The following is a 14,771-nucleotide window of genomic DNA, read 5'->3' on the forward strand; positions in this document are numbered from 1 at the left end:
TAGAAATCTTGGGCCGGAGAACCTGGGACCTGTGAGGGAGAAATACACATTCAAATACATCCACTGTACTCTGATAAAAGAAAAGCAGGACAAGCAGATGATGACATAAGCTTTTAAATCAAAAAGTGACTCAGAAAAGGGTGGTCACATAGCTTTAGGAACAGCAAACCCTGCAAGAAGAAAACATGACTCACATACACAACTAAAAAAAAAGAACAGCCACAAAATAATTTTGCTACCCCACCTGTGGAGTCTATTGACAGCAGAAACTTCACAAGGCTCTCTCAGGATTACCTTTAAAATAATTAAACTCAACATCCCATATAAACATGTATTTTTTTTTTTAAATCAGAGGTTATTTTATGGAACTATAGAGGGCTCCATAACCAGGAAGTGCGGTCCACCATGATTTACAACGGAGTCCTATGGAAGTGTCGCCACTCTGTTTTATCCACTGCTCTGCGGGGGATGTGAGCATGAGAGCAGCTGCAGACACGTACTGGGCCAAACTCAGGGTCAATCAATCTGGATTAGAGTCACTTCCACAGCAACCAGCAGTTCGGGATTGTAACATCATCTCAGGACAGAGTAGTAGCTGACGATTTCTTTTAAGAAGTCCTTCTGGAGAGAATAATATTTTGGTAAGCTGTGCTCGAGCGGTTAGTTTACAAACATTGTTAAGTTACAGAGAAAAAGTGTTCAACTTCCGGTCATAACGAGTCAAATTTAATTTATTTAGAGAAACAAACGTTGCAATGCAACCGTGAAAGTAGGGAATGGGAGATAACTTTACTTTTACAAACTGTCTTGTATCATTAAAGATAATTTCTGTTATAGCTGATCACCATCTATGAACCAGATTCTTATATTTAATGTCATAATGAAAGTCGTCTTTTCTTTTATTTGAAAGGGTTTTGTTTTTAGTAACACGATAACTAACTTGCTGAAAAAATGTACCATTAGCAACCCTTTGTATTCAAAAACAATATCACAAACCTTTGGACCATGTATGATGTGTCAGTTTCCCAGTCCAAAGGCTTGTTTTATGGTTCAAATATATTGTAATGAGTCACAGACCAGGCAGAGAAGGCTCGTAGTTTCTACTGGCCAGTTTATTGCCGGGCAGGAAACGAGCAGGTTCTCGGAAAAACACAACGCAGACTCCCACTCCAACGTCTCGGGCAGAACTTCACCACCAACACCAAAAAACCTGAAGAAGAAACCCGGGGTTCAGCCCCCCCCCCCCCCCCACAACTTAACACCTCCAGTTAACACTGATAACTTCACTGTGCCCCCAGCGAGACTGGGGCGCATTCTTTCCCTCTTCTGGAACATATGGTCTCACTACAACCCCCCTTCAAAATTAACAAAGTCCATGAAGCGGCTTGGCGGCCTCCTCTGCCGTTGCGGAAGCGCCGCTTGGGTGTCTGACAACCCAGGGAACGGGACCAGGGACGCAGCCTCGGGTCGGTGGGCCGGGGAGGGAGGGACAGGTGAATCAGTCACTGATGGGCAGCTGACACCCGGTGAATCTGGGGTCCCGGGCGGGGGGTCTGGAAGAACGGGGTGGAGTGCTGTGGACACTGACTCTGGAGCCCACCGTGCTCCCGCCGGGGAACTCTCCCGTGGGTGAGACAGAGGTGAGAGGGAATGGGGGTGCTGGGCTGCCAGTGCTCTCGGCCCCGGAGGTGATGCATCCCCTCGGTACGGGGCCAGTGTGTCTCGGTGGAGCGCCACCTTCCTCCTGGTGTGTGGCAGCTGCACTCGGTAAACCACTTCTCCCAGCCTTTCCAGTATTCTGCCAGGGCCCGCCCACTGGCTGTCTAGTTTAGGGCAACGGCCCTTTTTCCTCTGAGGGAGGTAGACCCACACCAGCTCCCCGGCCCGAAAGTGCCTCCTATATGCCCTCACATCATAATTCCGTTTTTGATGCACCCCTGCTCTCTGCTGTTGCAATGTATGTCATGAGCCACTGAAGGGCTGAGTGGTCAGTTCTCACAGTGCAAAGAGGGCCACACAGATAGTACTTGAAGTGTCTGATCGACAACACCACTGCCAAAAGCTCCCGGCGGGTGACGCAGTAGCGCCGTTCTGCCTTGTTGAATGCCTGGTTGAAGTACTTCACCACTCTCTCCCCTTCGGGACCCACCTGAGACAGTACACCCCCCACCCCACGCTGCTAGCGTCTGTGTCAAGGGTGAAGGGCAAGGTGGGGTCAGCTGGGGCGACCACTGGGGCCTGGCTCAGGGCTTGTTGAAGGCAGGTGAATGCCTCCTGACACTGCTTCGTCCACACATATTCCCTGTCCTTCTGAAGCAGCTGAAACAGGGGGGCCGCGATGCAGGAAAAACCCCTCACAAACCTCCGGTAGTAGGAGCCCAGCCCCAGGAAGCTCTTCAGCTGCTTCTGGTTGGTGGGAGCTGGCCAGCCTGTGACTGCCTGCACCTTCTCCTCCAAAGTGCTGATGCCCTCCCCCCCACTTGGTGTCCCAAAAAGGTTACCTCTCTCCGTGTAAAGTGGCACTTGTCGGGGTGTAGTTTCAGGCCCGCTGCTCGGATCCATTCCAATACCAGCCGCAGGGCTGACCGGGTGGCCTCGAAGGAGTTGCCATGCGCCAGTATGTCATCCAGGTAAACCAGGCACTGTTGACGGGGGACCCCAGCCAGCACCTTGTCCATCAGCCTCACAAAGGTAGCAGGGGCATTACAAAGTCCGAAGCTGAGGACCTTGAACTGCCACAACCCCCGCCCTGTGCAGAAGGCTGTCTTGGGTCTGGCCTCGGGAGCTAGTGGGACCTGGTAGTAGCCACTGCGGAGGTCAAGGGAGGAGAACCAGGAGGACCCTGAGACCAGGTCTAGCAACTCCTCTATGCGAAGTAGGGGGTATGAATCTTTTGTGGTTACTCCATTCACCGGCCTGTAGTCTGGGCAGAGCCGCCAGCCGCCCATCTTCTTAGGCACCATGACGATGGCTGCTGCCCAGGGACTGTCAGATGGCTCAATGATACCCCCCTGCAGCAGGCTCTGCACAGTTTCATCACAAGCCTTTTGTCTAGCCAGGGGGAGGCGGCGTGGTCGACACTTAATAGGACGATGGTCCCCCGTATCAATATCATGTTGCATAAGCTGAGTCCACCCCACCTCCTCCTCGCTCCATGCAAAACTGTCCTGGAATTCCAGCGGCAGCTGCCATAGCTGATCCTGCTGCTGGGGGTCGAGGCCACCACTGTTCTTTCTCCACACCTCTCTTACCGCAGGCAGTACCCCCTGCTCTCCCGACAAGGGCCCCAGGGGCAGGGCTAAGGATGAGTGCCATCTGTGACTGGCCGGGTCAGCTGGGGAATCACTCCAGATAGGACTAGTGGGGAGGGCGAAAGAGGATGGGAGGCAGCTCCCTCCCATCTCTACTGCACCATCAGCTGGCAGGAACAGCCTAACTAGAGGCCTAGTGGTGGGGTCATAGGGAGTCAGAGTGATAGCTGGCCCCCCTTGGAAGCGTATGATGCCCCTCCCCAGGTCCATGTGACAGCGCGTGGCCTTCAGGAAGTCCAAACCTAGGATGCACTGGTTCTGCACTGCATCTATCCACATCGGGTGACGCACTGCCCTTTTTCCAACTTCCGCAGTCAATCGGCATTTGCCTAATAGCTGGGCCATCTCACCCGTGACCGTGCACAGCCGTACTATGGTGGACTCCAACTGAGTCCCCGCTGGCATGAAGTCCGGCCTCACCAGGGTTACTGTCGATCCCGTGTCAACTAGGGCCGAGCAGGGCACCCCCTACACTGAGGCCAGGACATAGCATGAGTCCCCCACACCGGTGTGACCCACGGCTACGACAGGCTCCAAGGATGTGACGTCCTCTGTTTCCATGGGGGGTGGAGACCGGCTCTGGCTGCTGTCAGACGGTGCTCCTCCCCCCACCGAGGGAGAGGTAGGAACAGCTGAGGGTGGGGTGGGGGCCAGGGTCCGTATATCCCTCTCTATGCGTGCTACGAGCCGTTTCCCTGCCTTGTGTGTGACTGGGGGAACTCCCTCACTAAGTGCCCTGGCTGGCCACAGCCCCAGCAGACCCTAGGGCCCGGGCGTGGTCTGTGTGGCGTCTTCAGTGAGACCGCACGTATCAGTTCCGTTATTTCAGCCACCCAGGCCAGTCTCTCCTCCGTTGGGGAGCTCCCTACTGCAGCTCGGGCCGAAGGTGAAGTCATCCTCTGCTCGCTCCCAGCGGCTCCGCCCCACACCTGCTCTCTCTCTATGGCCAGCCGCAAGGCCGACTGCAAGGTCTGAGGATGCTGCAGCTGGACCTGCACACGCAAGTCCCACTCTGACCTATCGGAGTATTTGGGTGTTTTCACAGCGGAGGCTGAAGCAGGGCGATGGGCGCCGCCAAATTTGTTTACCTCTCGAGCCTCACTACCGGTGGGACGTGGAACGGTGCAAAATGAGGGGGAAGGCGTCATGCCAGTGTCACTAGCCATCCTCACCGCCGACTCTCTCAGGCGGTCCTTTGCCTCCTGTGAAGCTCTCTCCATCTCTGAAAAATCTGCCGACCAACCGCCTGCACCTTCCTCCTCTCCGTCCCTCCTCTCCCCCTTCTTTGGTCTCGACCCGTAATCCATACTCCGAATTTTCACTTCTGACACCAATGTAATGAGTCACAGACCAGGCGGAGACGGCTCGTAGTTTCTACTGGCCAGTTTATTGCCGGGCAGGAAACGAGCAGGTTCTCGGAAAAACACAACGCAGACTCCCACTCCAACGTCTCGGGCAGAACTTCACCAACACCACCAAAAAAACCTGAAGAAGAAACCCGGGGTTCAGCCGTCAAGATCTACTTTTTGATTTTCTCACATGGTTTTTTGACGCATCTTCTGTTTTCCTTCAGGTCAGCAAGTGAAAATTGGTCAGATCAAAGATAACTGTGATCACTGTCTTTGGAGGTGATATAGATGTTTCTGCCGCCATTCAGCGAAGACGTGAGTTTTAAACTCTTACTTGTTTACTTGATTCAGCTGTGTTTTTCTGTGTATGTTTGGTATTTTAACTGAAACTAATGCTGAAAGCAAATGTCTCGAGTAAATCACAGAATTCACAAAATCCTGAATATAAAACTGTACTATCTGATGAAAATGATTTACTCATTTTGAATTTGATGACAGCAACAAAAGTGTTACTAAAAACAAACACTTAGAGGAACAACTAACCGATGTCACTGTTTATTAAAAGAGAACATGACGTAGTCAGAAGTAAAAATGGTCAGAGGGTAAACAGTTATTTAAACATGATGTTATTAGCCTGTCCCAGCTCTCTTTGGGGTATGTCCTGGACACGTCGCCAGTCCATTGAAAACTTGTATCATCTAAAGAAAAAGCTGTATGTGCACATGGAACAGAAAGGCCTTCGTTTTCTCTGAGCCAAAGCTCTTCTGAAATGGACAGAAAAAAAGTGGAATTCTGTCCCAAGATCAGACAAATAAAAACATGTCAGTTTAATTCAACTTTATGAATAGAGTCGGAGTAGACGCGAGGTGCATCATGGGAGATCTCCCAGCGGTCTAGGCCTATAGCATCATAAGCATAGACATCTGTAGATGCTGCGTACAACGCTGCTGGCTGCTAGAGCAACATGGCGATTGGGCAGGCATCATGGTATTGTGCTGCTCCTTATTCCACTCCGTGTGAGGGACAAGGTCCTGGACTCTTAAAGTCACACATCAATGGCCACGGTTACACGATGTTTTTTGATTCGGAATTAATTATTTCCGAATCAAATAATTCAGAATTAAACAATTTTCCTTGGAGTTTACATGGAAATAGTAATTCCGAATTGAGGTTTACATGGAAAAAACGTTTGAAAAAACGTTTAAAAACGTTTTTAATTCTGCATTAAAGAGGAATTAAACTTCCCATGTAAACGCACTGATTCAATTAACTTATTCTTTGAAGCCCCCCTCTGTTAAGGGCTGTCCGGTCTCTGTATGATCGGAGCAGGAGTTTGGTTCGCATTGCCGGCAGTAGGTCAGACTTGTTTCTGTTGGACTCCGGCAGGGCTGCCCTTTGTCACCGGTCCTGTTCATAATTTTTATGGGCAGGATTTCTAGGCGCAGCCAGGGGCCGGAGGGGATCCGGTTCGGGAACCTCAGTATTTCATCTCTGCTTTTTGCGGATGATGTTGTCCTGTTGGCTTCATTGGACCGGAACCTCCAGCATGTGCTGGGGCGGTTTGAGGCCGAGTGCAACGCGGCAGGGATGAGAATCAGCACCTCCAAAACCGAGGCCATGGTTCTCCACCGGGAAAGGGTGGCGTGCCTTCTCCGGGTGGGTGGAGAAGTCCTGCCTCAGGTGGAGGAGTTCAAGTATCTCGGAGTCTTGTTTATGAGTGAGGGAACGATGGAGCGTGAGATTGACAGACGGATCGGTGCAGCGTCCGCAGTTATGCGGTCGGTGTACCGGACCGTCGTGGTGAAGAAGGAGCTGAGTCGAAAGGCGAAGCTCTTGATTTACCGGTCAATCTACGCACCTACCCTCACCTATGGTCATGAACTTTGGGTATTGACCGAAAGGGCAAGATCGCGTATACAAGAGGCCGAGATGAGTTTCCTACGCAGGGTGGCTGGACGCTCCCTTAGAGATAGGGTGAGGAGGTCAGTCACTCGGGAGGAGCTCGGTGTCGAGCTGCTCTTCACATTGAGAGGAGTCAGCTGAGGTGGCTTGGGCATCTGTATCGGATTCCTCCTGGACGCCTCCCTAGGGAGGTGTTCCAGGCATGTCCCTCCGGGAGGAGACCCCGGGGAAGACCCAGGACACACTGGAGAGACTATGTCTCTCGGCTGGCCTGGGAAAGTCTCGGACTCCCCTCGGAAGAGCTGGAGGAAGTGTCTGGAGGAAGTCTGGGCATCTCTGCTGAGACTGCTGCCCCCGCGACCCGGTTCCGGATAAGTGGCGGAAAATGGATGGATGGATGGATGGATTTATAAATTGAAGGGTAAATGCAGTATTTTAAAATACTATATACGTTTATTGTTATTTATGAAAATATAAAATATCTTTAATTTCATAAACTTCTGCAATTATTAAGTGGGACATAATGACATTTCCATGGCGACCTGTCCAGGGTGTCCCCTGCCTCCAGTCTGCTAATAGCTGGGATAGGCTTCATCCCCCCGCCACCCTCAATTTCACTGAGCAGTATAGAACATGAATGAAATGCCAAGCTGGCGTAAATGACAATATTGACATAACACAAGACATGAAACATGAAACCTTAAATAGAAAAGATGTTTAACATACCGACTGTTTACTTGACCACAGCAAATGGACACTATGGCCCGGTTTCACAGACAAGGCTTAAGCCTAGTCTCAGACTAAAATGCTGTTTGAGCTGGCTTAACTTTAAGTCACTTCCACAGACATATCTTAAAATAGTCATAGATTTAGTCTGTTCTGGATTTAACAAAGCCAATTGCAAGAGGGTGGATTAGAGCTACTCTAGGACTAAATTTAAGTTTATATTAATCCTGCAAAGAGGCAGGTTTAACTTCGGCTTAGTACTGTTTGTGAAAGGGAGCACATATGGTTTGGGAGCATGGAGTATTTGGAATATCTAAATGAAGACCAATATTCGCTACAGAGGCCAGCCAGACAAATACTTGTGGATAGGAGTAATCCATTGAATCAGTTTGATGAAATAACTTTACGAGACCGCTTTCGTATGTACAAAGAAGATGTACTGGAGATAATTACTTTGCTTGAGCCTAGACTTTCCTCCATGTCTCAAAGAGGAAGGCCTGTACCCAGTTCTCTCCAAGTTCTGATCACTTTGAGATTCTTGGCATCTGGAACCTTTCATCGTGAAACTGGTGATTTGTGTGGTGTCAGCAAAGCAACAGTGTGTAGAATAGTTCACAATGTCTGCAGTGCCATTTGTGAACTGAGAAATCTGTACATTAAGTTCCCTGATGCTGCTGAGCAAGACAACTATAAATCACGATTCTACGAATATGGGAACTTCCCAGGAGTGATTGGCTGTATAGATTGATGTCATGTTGAAATCAAGTGTCCATCAACTCCTGATGCTGAGGAGTACAGGAACCATAAGAACTGGTTTTCCATCAATGTTCAGGCTGTTTGCACTCCAGATTTAGAGTTTTCAAACATTGTTGCCCGTTGGAAAGGAGCAATACATGATTCAAGGATTTTTCACAACTCTTCATTGTGTGCTCAGTTTGAGAGAGGGCAACATAGTGGAATACTACTTGGTGACAGTGGATATGCTCCTATTTATTCACGCCTTGCCCACATCCTACAACAACTGAGCAGCAAAGATACAACAGAGCTCATATTCGCACTAGAGGGATGGTCGAGCGTATGTTTGGAGTGTGGAAAAATCGATTCCAGTGTTTACGCAATACACTTCATTTTGAGCCAAGAAGATGCTGCAAGGTGATCATTGCTACAACTGTTCTGCACAACTACCTGAAGCAGCATAATTGTCCTGACCCTCCAATGGAAGACCAGATGGATCCAGATGTGCCCATGCCGGTGGCAGAAAATAACCAACGAGGACTTGCACTCAGAGCTGCTTTCACATTGCAGCACTTCAGTTAGAAAAAAGATACATTTAACCATGGAATGTATTGATTATGGCTTGTTTTTGCCTTAATAGTGTTTGTTGTGTACAACATATATAAATAGTGTGCTGAAAAATTAAATGAGAAACTCAACCAAGGCTGTTCTAAAATGTAGGTTGTGGTGACTACAATACTCACACTCTTGTAAAATGAGAAAACATTTATTTTCATAACATATTTCATTACATTACATAGCTATCTCTTGCATCTTTCTTTGAACAGCTCTCTCTTCTAATTTCATTAGATTTTCATTTTCATTTGAGTGGAATTCACTGCAAATGGCAGCCCAAGCATTGTTCTTCTTATGTTCAACAGCAGCACTATGACCTTTACTTTCAATAACAGCATGATTTCCCACAATTTGTTTAAGTAGAGTTTTTTCATACTCAGTATAGTTCTTTGAGCGTGTTCTTTGAGCTTCAACCATGTTTGGTGTCAAAATTCCCTCCAGCAAAACTGTCCTCAACTCCATTCCAGGTTTTTGTGAGCACCATTAGGCTACCAGACTGTGCTCCCACTTAAGCTAATGAGGTGTTCTCATTTAAGCTTACTCCAGGACTCCACAGTCTGGGACTAACTAAGACAAATGTAAGCCACGCTCAGGCAAGCCACTTAAATGACCTAGCTTTACTAGTCTGACTTAGGCCTACTCCTGGCTTGATATAAGCCTTGTCTGTGAAACCGGGCCTATATCTACTTGTCACACAATGCACACGCCAGAATGTAAAAGGGTTGGTAACCCTTTCTTTTACAGTACAGTAAAAACCAGGTAATACCATGGTAATTACACTGTAATTACCTAGTAGTACCTTGTATTTACAAGGTAATTACATGGTAACTACCGGGTAATTTACCCAGTAAGTACTAGGCAATTATTACATATTTTCTTGTACCATGTAATTATGTGTATTTACCATGTAATAACATGGTAAATACCTGGTTGTTTAAACTAAACATTACTAGGTAATTACAAAGACATTAGATGGGAACTATGAGGGAAATTACAGGTAGGCTATTTACTAGGTTAATATTGGTAAGTAAGTACCAGGTAATTACTAAGTATTTTTCTGTAAACTACCAAGAAATTATAACCTATATTTGAGGTAGTTACCAGCTAATTACACTTCAATGACCATGTAAAAAACAAAGAAATTTACATTTTACGGGATCAATAAAGTTCTTATTTTTGCCGTCTGAGAAAATTAAATATATTATATTTGGTGCCCAACTGTTTCCCAAGTATATTAGTGTGTGTGTGAATGAATAAATGAGACGTAAAACGTAAATTTCTTTGTAGAAAGGTGCTTTATGAAAATAAGTTAATTTACTTGTATTAGTTTGCAGCCCAGTCTTGCCACATCCAATATGGCGACGTCAGTAGGCGATGCAATGTGCTGATTGGCTCTCCAGAAACGCTTTGAAACCCGTGCCAAAGATCGCTGATTGACTCTTAGTTTTGGCAGGTCAAAACAGTGCCATAACTCGTAGTTGTAAAAAAAAGTTTGTAGCTTTTGAAAAAAAGTTTGTAGCTTTTGTAAAAAAAGTTTGTAGCTTTGTAAAAAAAAGTTTGTAGCTTTGTAAAAAGTTTGTAGCTTTTTATCTAGAAGTACAAATATGTTTTGCAAGTACAAATATTTTTTGCAAATACAAATATTTTTTGAACACGCACAAAATATTTCTACAAGTACAAATATTTTTTGCAAGTACAAATATTTTTTGCACATGCACAAAATATTTCTACAAGTACAAAGTTTATTTACAGATACAAAATACTTATGGCATTAATTTGAGCCCATAAAAGTAAGGTGTTTTTTTTTTACTTTCTACTGAATTACAAATGACTTAACTTTGACATAGTAACACACATCTTGATTCTGACAGTTCTTTAGTTATTGCAGTAACCATTCTGCTTCATTAATCAAATCAAATCAAACGTTTATAATATATAAATGAATAATGTTTCATTATTTGTAGGAAAAGTGCTATATAAATAAAGTTTGATTTGATATAACAGCTTTTAAATGTGATTAGTGTTTTCTGTTCTACTGTTTGATTATGATGTACGATCTTTTTTCAGATAAATGACTAGTAGAATGATGAAATACGTCTTGGTGACGGGTGGAGTCATCTCTGGCATCGGCAAAGGCATCATCGCCAGCAGTGTGGCCACAATCCTCAAGTCATGTGGTTTGCATGTAACAGCAATCAAGATCGACCCGTACATCAACATAGACGCAGGCACCTTTTCACCTTATGAGCACGGTATGTCAGAGCACTTGGTCAACATGGGATACAGCTTTTGAGTAAAGCCTGTTCAGGTAGGGCTGTGATTCGTCTGTCCGACAGGGGAAGTGTTTGTGCTCGATGACGGGGGTGAGGTGGACTTGGATTTGGGGAACTACGAACGCTTCCTTGACATCCGACTGACGAAGGATAATAACATGACCACCGGGAAGATCTACCAATCAGTCATCACCAAGGAGCGGAGAGGAGATTACCTGGGCAAGACTGTTCAGGGTAAACGCTCTCTGGTGCTGTGAATGTCGGAGTAATGATTAAGATGTGCTGTTGACTACAAAGGATTTTGTTCTTTATTGTTTTTCAGTGGTGCCACACATTACAGATGAAATCCAGGAGTGGGTTGTGAAACAGGCCAAAGTGCCAGTAGATGATGATCAAGTAGAACCTCAAGTGTGTGTTATAGAGGTAAGTTGGGCCAACGCCCCTCGCTGACAGTTTAGACGCGAGCCAAAATACAATCTATTACACATGCACTCAGCTGAATGATAAAAAAGCAGGGTTACAGGAGTTTATATAGCCGACTAAACAGCTTTGAATATCTGTTCTGCCTCCAGCGACAGTGGTTGGTTACATTGTTGTGACGTAAGGTATGGGATTGAGATTTTTGAATTATGCAATGTTGAAAAAATTGGCAAAATAAATGAAAAACTGCAAAGAACCATTGTTTTGTATGTTGTTCGGTATTCGGCGTGTAAGTAAGTGTTTATTGTTATTTTCGGTTTCGGCCACAAATTTTCATTTGTTTAGAGTTTAGAGTTTTTCTGTACAGACTCCATAAAGAAGAGAGAAAAACTTTAAAGACAAACAGACAAACCTACGTTTCTGAAGAGTAGCATTTGAACCCTTTATTTAGACCTTTTGGGGGTCTGCCATCTTTGTCTCCACCCAGCTCCAATTAATCCTAAAATGAGCAAATAGATGGAATGAAGAAGCTTGCCACTCAGATGGGACACGGCCCCCTTAACTCAGTCAGCACAAGCCAGCTACGAAGCTTATCTTAGCTAATTTTAACTAACTAATATTACCTTACACTCATTCTGATTAAATGTGTCAGGATGAGGACTGCTGGCTCCGCAAGAATAACCACAGCCACGTATAGATTTAAATCAGAATTGTCCAGGACATTTCTCTTGCGGGACGGGAGAAGACACTACATTAATGCATCTCTATTATTGTGCGGGCATGAATTCTGTTTTGCGGGAGCAGGTGGGAGTGGATATAAACACTGGGGGAGCGGGCAGGAATGTAACACACATGTTGTGGACGGTAATGGTCAGAAATTCAGCGGGAGCAGAATGAAGAAAACAGTCCCACGCAGGGCTCTAACCGCATCGGTAGTACGGGCCCTTTTCTCTGCTCTCTCCTCGATCTCCTGCGCTGTGCGTCCCGTGACCGTCAGGTCAATAGGCAGTTCTTGTGCGTGACTTCCTGCCAGCTCACACTGTTGTTTTTTACAAACCATGGCATTAACACGTAGCCCATGCGTGGCTGAAAGCTGACACTGTATAAGTGACACAAGAATGGCATAGAGAACCCAATTGATTTTCAAAATAAAACGTGAAGAGCAGACTCCAACTGGTGCATCAACATTATGTCGTAAACAAGTCTACCTTTCCTTTTTTGAAGTCCTGCGTCAGTACTAAATTTTGACACCCCAAAACTCAACTGGATGATGCCAAAACTTTACAGACTTCACTTATTTCCCCAAATGCTTCAACTATATACAAATATTACTGCTATTAAGGCAAAGCATAACTCCAATTTCACAGTGGTAATGTTTTACACGTTTCCAGCTTGAAGGAACAGTTGGAGACATCGAGAGTATGCCTTTCATCGAGGCCTTCAGGCAGTTCCAGTTTAAAGTGAAGAAAGAAAACTTCTGCAACATCCATGTCAGTCTGATCCCACAGGTTAGTCTGTGCTACTTTACATCTCAGCAGCTTCAACACAAACACTTCTGCTTTTTCACCACATTCAGAACTGAAGCTGTGTCTGTGTGTTTACAGCCCAGTGCGACGGGAGAACAGAAGACCAAACCCACTCAGAACAGTGTGAGGGAGCTCCGAGGGCTGGGCCTTTCTCCTGACCTGGTGAGTCCGATGCTCCTGCAGCCCACGGATCCACTAGGAGTCCCACACGTCAACTTTCCTGTTCGACTTTTTGGCCACGTCGAGGGATGCCTCGATATCGGGGCCGATACTGATCTCATATACTCGTACTCGTAAAAATTCTCCAATACCACGCACCGATACCACTTCATTGTTGTTACTGATTAGTGACTCTAGGGGGAGATGTTGAGCTGCAGTATCAGATAGTGATACCCATGAGTGAGACTGGCAGCGCCGTTTCAGGCAAGATAGCGACAATTAATGCAGCGGGATGTCAGCAGTGTGGACATATTTCAAAATAAGGGACGACGACCGAAGCAAGACAGACTGCAAGCTACGTCCTGCTAAGGTGTCAAGAGGAGGAAAGGAGAATACATTGTTTAATACAGGCAACTTGATAAAACATCTCAAGACGCATCATAAAGCTGAGAATACGGAGTTTGCTAATGCTACTGCAAGACCACAACATCCAACATTAGCTCAGGTTCTGCAAAAGCGAGAGACAGCAAGAGACGACCCACGGGCCGTTAAAATAACGGAGGCTCTAACCCTTTATATAGCGCTGGATGAGCAGCCACTGTCAGTTGGAGAAGACGAAGGATTTCGCCGTCTTCTCGACGCACTCGAGCTGCAATATGATGTTTCATTGATATGTTATATGTTTGATATTTTCTTAAATGTGAAGACAGTGCCAGTGTGGAGACTTTTTATTTACACAGAAAGATTTTTTTTTTAAATAGTTATTCTACTTATTTTATTTATTTTTATTGAATTTATCCGTTGCAAATAAAACCTGTCTTCCAATTCATTGCATTTTTTAGCCTAGTTATTTTTGTGTTAGTGTAATGTCTGTAGAACTATGAAATAATAGTAGTCAGACTCAGTGGGTTCTTTTTGCATCCCGTAGAAGAACATGGTTTGCCCCTGTATATCATCAGAGCTAGGAGGGGGTCCTCCTGCTTCAGTATCCCTTTTGCCACCTGGACCGCTCTCTACGCGTGACCATTACTCTGGGGAAAGTGTGGGCTAGATGTGACGTGGACAAAATCATAATCCTCACTAAACTTCCTCATCTCAGCAGAGACTAGGTTTGCTGCGTTATCAGTCACCATAATTTCGGGAACGCCGTGCCAGGAAAATATAGCCTTCAGTTTAGCAACAAAGTGACTGCTAGTAGTAGTAGTCATATTCAGAATCTCTAAATATCTTGAGTAGTAATCAGACACTACTCGGTAGTTCTGCTTTTTAAACTCACATAGGTCTATGGCAATTTTCTCCCAAGGCCTGGATGGGAATTCACTTGGCATCAAAGGGCTCCTTCCTCTGTGTTTTTCTATTTTCCCTACAGAACCCACACTGCTGTACTTTTGTCATTATGTCACCAGACATCTTGGGCCAACAAACAGATTGGTAAGCTCTGTCCCTGCACTTAACCAGGCCTTGGTGTCCGTCATGGAACCTCTCTAAGATGAGCTTTCTCATCTCTGTGGGGATAACGATTCGCCTCCCCCTAATGACCAAGCCATCCAGCTCCGATAATTCCCCCCTCACCTGGTAAAAGGCCCTGGCTGACAATGGCACGCTCCCTATGTACTCAGGCCACCCTTTTCTGATGAAGCCTAACACAATCTGGAGCTGCTGGTCATTTTCTGTGTGCTGCTTGATTTCCTTTACCCTCTGGGGGGTAGCTGGCACCTGACTCACTACAGCATCAATGTGTGCAGCCACATCCTC

General features: G+C 46.0%; 1 protein-coding gene across 1 annotated transcript in view; it reads left to right on the forward strand.

Annotated features, from left to right (window-relative positions):
- The first annotated feature begins 428 nt into the window (after window positions 1-428).
- Window positions 429-14,771, forward strand: part of LOC133460571 (CTP synthase 1-like) — a 34,926-nt gene continuing 20,583 nt past the window's right edge. Inside the window, exons 1-7 of the mRNA XM_061741211.1 lie at window positions 429-641; window positions 4,885-4,975; window positions 10,706-10,890; window positions 10,975-11,145; window positions 11,234-11,334; window positions 12,723-12,839; window positions 12,936-13,019. Coding sequence (XP_061597195.1) covers window positions 10,710-10,890; window positions 10,975-11,145; window positions 11,234-11,334; window positions 12,723-12,839; window positions 12,936-13,019 — 654 coding nt within the window. The 5' untranslated portion in view covers window positions 429-641; window positions 4,885-4,975; window positions 10,706-10,709. The remainder of the gene's footprint in view (window positions 642-4,884; window positions 4,976-10,705; window positions 10,891-10,974; window positions 11,146-11,233; window positions 11,335-12,722; window positions 12,840-12,935; window positions 13,020-14,771) is intronic.

Source organism: Cololabis saira, chromosome 15, assembly GCF_033807715.1.
Source record: "Cololabis saira isolate AMF1-May2022 chromosome 15, fColSai1.1, whole genome shotgun sequence".
Classification (NCBI taxonomy): Eukaryota; Metazoa; Chordata; class Actinopteri; order Beloniformes; family Belonidae; genus Cololabis; species Cololabis saira.